The 6,304-nt window shown below is 37.7% G+C and overlaps 1 protein-coding gene across 1 annotated transcript; it reads left to right on the top strand.

Moving 5' to 3' along the window:
• Window positions 1–558: 558 nt before the first annotated feature.
• LOC110094630 (putative pectinesterase/pectinesterase inhibitor 24) lies at window positions 559–2,942 on the top strand. Its single transcript, XM_020819895.2, has 2 exons — window positions 559–1,585; window positions 2,179–2,942. Exons 1-2 carry the CDS (start codon window positions 559–561, stop codon window positions 2,859–2,861), a joined length of 1,710 nt encoding a protein of 569 aa, XP_020675554.1. The 3' UTR covers window positions 2,862–2,942.
• The last annotated feature ends 3,362 nt before the right edge of the window (window positions 2,943–6,304 follow it).

Below are 6,304 nucleotides of genomic sequence, written 5' to 3'. Positions count from 1 at the left end.
AACTCCTTGTTTATTTAGAAGTTAGAACTATAAAATTACTTGTTAACATGATAATCACATAGGAATTAGTTTAATGACTATTCATTCACTAACATATTTATTAACTCTTTTAGTTACTCATCTAATTAATATAAGCATTTGAAGTTCAAGCTAAACTTGATTATATATTCATTTCAATTAATCTATTTAAAATTTAATTAAAACAATTTTATTTATTATATTTCTAAGATGAATTTAATTAAAAAAATTAATTCAATAATTACTAAACTCATCTCAAATAAAATTTAATAGATAAACTTAAATCAAATTATTTTAGCCCAAAATTTCTCTCGTCATTTTCATTTCCACTCGGTTTAAGAAATGGACCTCCACCTACATACTACATGCTCCCCTGCCTCTTCAACGGCTGGCTTATTGCCGCGCACGTCTGCCACGTGGCGCAACAAAATCCCTTCCCGCCCTATTTAAACCAAGTACGCACAACATTCGCTTCTCGCCGAGCTCCATCTTCCTCCTCTGCTTCCCCAACCAGAAAGCAGAGATCGGAGCCAGCCAGCCATGCCATCCTTCAGCTCCTACGGCATGATCTCCGAACAAGACCAGCTGGGCTCCAGTCACCGCAGCTCCCGTAAACGACTCGCCATCATTGCCCTCTCCTCCATCGTCCTCATTGCTGTCATCACCGTCGCCATCCTCGCATCCAACCATGGCTCCGATTCCGGTCCTCTAAATCCCAATACCGACACCGCCTCAGCCGCCGACTCTTCCCTCCGCACATCAATCAAATCCCTCTGCTCCACCACCCTATATCCCGACTCATGCTATGCCTCCCTCGCCCCCGTCGTCACCAACTCTTCCAGCCTCGACCCAGCCGTGCTCTTCCGCTTCGCAGTCCAAGCCGCCAAAGACGCTATTTTCACTTCCGCAAAGCTTTTCGATGATCCAAATCTAAAACAGGGCATCAAATCTTTGTCCAATGCCGCGATCTCTGACTGCAAACAGCTCCTTTCGCTTGCAGCAGAGCATATCGAAGATTGCACCACCTCAGCAACGAATTTCACTTCGGAGAGCTTCGTCGACGACCTCAAGACCTGGCTGAGCGCCGCCATTACCGACCAAGACACTTGCTTGGACGGATTAGGCAATGATCTGGGAGTTAATATCGCCGTGGCAATGAAGAACTCGACGGAAATTACAAGCAACAGCCTTTCCATTTTGAACCAAATTGCGGACTTCGTCGGATCCGTTAAGCTTCGTCGGCGGCGGCGTTTGATGAGTTGGATGTCAGATGGTGATCGGAGGCTGCTAAAGAGCTCCAGCGATTTAAAATATAATGCTAATGTGGTGGTGGCGAAAGACGGATCGGCGAAGTATAAGACAATTACGGCGGCGCTGGCAGAGGTGCCGACGAAGAGCAGTAAGAAGTTCGTGATATACGTGAAGAAGGGGGTATATTACGAAAATGTTAGGGTTGAACAGAACATGTGGAACGTTGTCATCGTCGGCGATGGGATGGACGCAACCATGGTCTCCGGTAGGCTGAATTTCGTCGACGGCACGCCAACCTTCTCGTCTGCTACTTTCGGTAATCCATCGATCAAAAATAAATTATTAATATTTTGCCATAAACTTCAGAATTCAGAAAATAAAATATTTAAACTATATTAAAAACATCACTAATATTATTTAAAAGTATATTTTTTTTTCATGTTTATTTTTAGATGAGATTGATAATTTCTTAAATCATATAAAAATTTTATTAATATAAACTTTATTCAAATAGAACATATTTCTTCATGCATATATTTAACGTAATTATGACACTAAAATATTATATAAATAACTAAATAAGCATAAAAATATTCTCCTTCCTTTAAAAAAAAGGAAATTTACATATATATTCCAACAACATTTTTATGCATTTACATATTTAACATTTATATTTTGATATTTGAATATATAATATTTTAGTATAAAAATAACATTAAAAAAAGATATATTTTATTAAAAGATAATAGTAATGTCGTTTTAAATATAATTTAAAGATTATAATAAATAAATATTAAATTTTATGTGATATTCATATAAATATATAAAACTTCTATGCTATGTATGTAAATCCAAAATTATATACATACATTCCTGAGTGTCTCAAAGGCGTCTTCTTCGCGAATGCAGCGGTTTTCGGCAAAGGTTTCATCGCCATCGACATGGCATTCCAGAACACCGCCGGCGCAATCAAACAACAAGCCGTCGCCGTACTCGCCAGCGCCGATCTCGTCGCCTTCCACCGCTGCAAATTCGACGCCTATCAAGACACTCTCTACGTCCACTCCCTCCGCCAATTCTACCGCGAATGCACCATCTTGGGCACCGTCGACTTCATCTTCGGCAACGCGGCCTCTGTTTTCCAATCCTGCAACATTCTCCCCAGAACCCCCCTGCCGGGCCAGCAAGACACCATCACCGCTCAAGGCAAGGTCGATCCCAACCAAAACACCGCAATTTCTATTCACAACTGCACTATTTGGCCTTCGGGGAATTTGAGCAGTGTTTCTGTGTATCTCGGAAGGCCGTGGAAACCCTATTCGACCACCGTGTTTATGAAGTCGACGATCTCCGGAGTTATTAATCCGGCGGGGTGGTTGCCGTGGCTGGGAACGGGGACATCGGTGCCGGATACGATTTTTTACTCGGAGTACCAGAATTACGGGCCGGGATCGAGCTTGAAGAATAGGGTTAAGTGGAAGGGGTTGCAGGTTATGAACGCGAAGCAGGCTGGTAAGTTTACGGTTCATGGACTTATTAAAGGGGATTCATGGATTCCTAAAACAGGGATTCCTTACTCTTCTGGTCTCTGAACTTTCAAAAATTGTTAAGTGATTGAACGAAGGATAAATTAATTGGATTGTGATGACTAATCTGAAAACATTTGATTATTTCACTTTCTTTTTTGTGTCTTGACTAAATTTGTCTCAAAGAAAGTCTCTGTGTAAGAAATTTTTTTCAATGAAATTTAATTTATGATCCATACTTTTTGGAATTTTGAATTTGATTGAGGAATCTAGATTACTAGAATCAAAATTTGGGTTAGTTATTATCTTAATAATATTATTATGTATATTTAATATGTGTTGTGGCTTGGAATGCTCATGGGGCCATAGTGAAAGAGTTTAATGTTTCAAGCCTCGTTTGAGACGGCTTAATTTTGTCTTTTCTGTTTCTAAACGGCAAAGTTATTTTTGGGTTGCTATTTACCTTTTAGGCTTCGTTTGAGATTACTTTTTTATTGCTTTTAACAACAGAGTTTTAGTACCAAAATTTTAATTTTTGTACTAAAATTCTGTTTTAAAAAAGCAATAAAAAAGTCGTCCCAAACGAAGCCTAGTATTGACTTTTCCCTTATAAAACTACATTCTCTAAAACAAATCTTGTGTTGATGTTGATAGTGTGCATCAACACCAACTTAATTTAAATATTAATTTAAGTAGGGTTCGAATGACCCTAAATTTTCATTATTTTTTATTTAAATATTGTATTAAGATTTGTGTTTGATTAGGTAATTTTTATAATGATGTTAGAAAATTCATAATAAAAATTAAAAAATATTACATCAATCAATTAAGTAAAAAATGTCATAAAAAAGTAGCTACAAATGGCTTATTTTTTCTGGTTGAATCCATTAGCCAAAAGTAGGAAGCCTTGAATGATTTTAGTAGAAATGCTAGTGGTCCTTTGGGCAAATAAAATCTATGAATTCAAATATTTATGGAATAGTTAACATTATGTTATGATTTAAAGAAAAATTAAAAAGTTAGAGAATTTAAATGTGTTGGATTCAAATTTATCTAAGAGTAATATTAGAAACTTATTTACACTTAACGATAAACAAAAGAAAGAATGAAGATTAAAGAGAGTGTAATAATAATGTAAAAAAAGGGCAACAAAATACAAATTGAATAACAATCAAATTTATGTAGGAAATAGTAGACTGATAAAAATCTATGAGCAGAAGAGGGAAATTAGGTATTTCAAAAGACAAATCAAAGTGGAGAGCTCCTGAATTAGTGAAATTATTATGTGCGACACTAAACTATGTCCAGAGACAAATCAAAATGTGTCAGATCATTTTTTTGTTGTGTACCGCTGTTGTGTACTGCTCGTTACCGGATGACGTGACGCATTTTGACTCATCGCTAGACTGTTTAGTGACCTCACAAAATAATTTCTCCCTAAATTGAGCCTATCAGCCAATCCCTTGTTTTAACATCATACAACCTTAAATTAAAAAAAAAATTCTAATTGTAAGATCCTTCACTTGAGGAAGAAGCACTTCCTCATGATCTTGAGAGAGAGGAGGAGGAGGGAGAGAGGAAAGGGGAGAGCCAAATGCACAACAAATTTTATTTCTCTCTTGGCCCCATTCCTAATACAAACTAAAGCCTGTTTATAGGCAAACAAGCTACACAACTAGCTATACTAATGGCTATATATGCCGTACAAGAAACCTAAACAACCTAAATCTAGGAACAAATACCCAACACTAATTAAATTTGCACAACATATGTCCACAGGCTAGTGTTTTTGCCTCAACCTGATAAATTTTGGGTTACGAATTTTAACATATAAAGAGAGATTAGAGTGAGAAGCTCTGGAATTTCATTAGACCATCCACTTTTTTTTTAACAAAAACATAATTTTATTCAAAAAGTAAGGGAGTACAACATCATCCGAACGACATCCTAAGCGACAAAACAACAAGATACAAGGCAAGAAAGCAAAACTCTTAAAAAAAAAATTGAGCAGGATAAGAATCCCAAACAGACTCAAGAATGGAAGCCCCCTACATCACTTCGCGGCCAGGCATGGACCATCCATAGGTGACATCTACTCAAAACCAACACAGCCTCGATCCCACACGAGAACCCACCAAGCAAAAGGTCAAAACACCAAGGTTGCCAATAAGCCTAACCAACATGGGGAAGCAGGTGGCCACCTCATCATCGTCCACAAAGCCAACAAAAACCACTACAGTAACAACAATAGATACTGCCAAAGCCTATTGCTTCTCGGATTTACTTTTACGCATTTTTCCACTGCCATTGAGAAAAACTTGATCAACAAAACATCCAACCAAATCATTCGCAATGTCATCAAATTTCACATAGAAGGTGAAGAAAGTGACTCATCCAAAACCAGCCAATCAGTTTGAACTAATGCAAAGTTATTCATAGACTGAGCCACATGAGCCTTCAGCTCATCTTTAGACATAACTGAAATAGGAATATTAACAAAGTGGCATTGCCCTCCGAGGCAGCATTAGGAGATAAATCAGCTTAAACATTAATAGGTAAATTCGAAGTCAAATTAACAGACAAAGAAACAACATCCCGGGCCACAAAATCCAAAGGAGAGGATCCATCACAACTAACCAAAGCATGGATTGGAGAAACATGGAGGCCAAAAGGCTCAACATCCCCAGAATTTACATCCATAGAAAGATCTCTCGGAATAGCCACAACATCCGTACAAGAAAAGTTAGTTTTAAGATTAATATCACAATTGTTTTCGATCAATTCTCCTACCTCACCAGCACAAAAAATGACGAATCGGAAAAACATGTTCCTCCTCAACCATAACAAAAATAATATGAACTAAATTAGAATTAAGAAGAACAATATTATCCCCCAAAACATCATCAGCACTCCCAGCCACATTCTCCGGAGGTCCCAACTCCACAGGTTTATCAACCGCAACAATCGCACAGGCGATTAGGCGCCATTCCGGCACGCACCGGAGATGGAAAACAAAAACAAAAAATTAAAGAGAAACACCAAAAAAAGAAGAGAGAACTTCCCTAAAAATCACCGAGATCGTCGGCGCCACCGAGGGGGAAGCCCCAACGGGGCGAGAGAATCCTAAGCGGAGCTCCCGGAAAAAACCCTAGCTGGCGAGGAGGGTCTGTCAATATTTTGTTTGATAAGTTCTGTGAAGTAGTAAAATCACCTTTCTAAGAGCTAATGGAAACATAATTAAATTATTAGTAATTTGATAATTAACAGTAACATCTGGTAAAAGCACCTTTCATTAGACCATCCACTAATTTATTTGTTTGGATTAGGAATTTGTACTTCAAGAAAGGTTACACATTGAGCTAAATAAATAAGAAAAATACATAGCAAGCTTAAAGATTATTTGCTCAAAAATACATGAGCCGTGTAGCTTGTATTCATAAGTGATATATCATCAAAAAATTATCTTGATCATGCCCGAATCTCGATGCAAAATTGAGTTGTAAGCTTCC

Source organism: Dendrobium catenatum, unplaced genomic scaffold (genome assembly GCF_001605985.2).
Source record: "Dendrobium catenatum unplaced genomic scaffold, ASM160598v2 fragScaff_scaffold_1226, whole genome shotgun sequence".
NCBI classification, from domain to species: Eukaryota; Viridiplantae; Streptophyta; class Magnoliopsida; order Asparagales; family Orchidaceae; genus Dendrobium; species Dendrobium catenatum.
The sequence above is the reverse complement of the archived record's forward strand: the minus strand, read 5'-3'. Positions and strand labels throughout refer to the sequence as shown.

Coding starts and splice junctions, on each gene's coding strand:
- LOC110094630 (XM_020819895.2), top strand. CDS start 559: ATGCCATCCTTCAGCTCCTACGGCATGATCTCCGAACAAGACCAGCTG. Junction 1,586..2,178: donor CTTCTCGTCTGCTACTTTCG/GTAATCCATCGA, acceptor TCGCGAATGCAG/CGGTTTTCGGCAAAGGTTTC.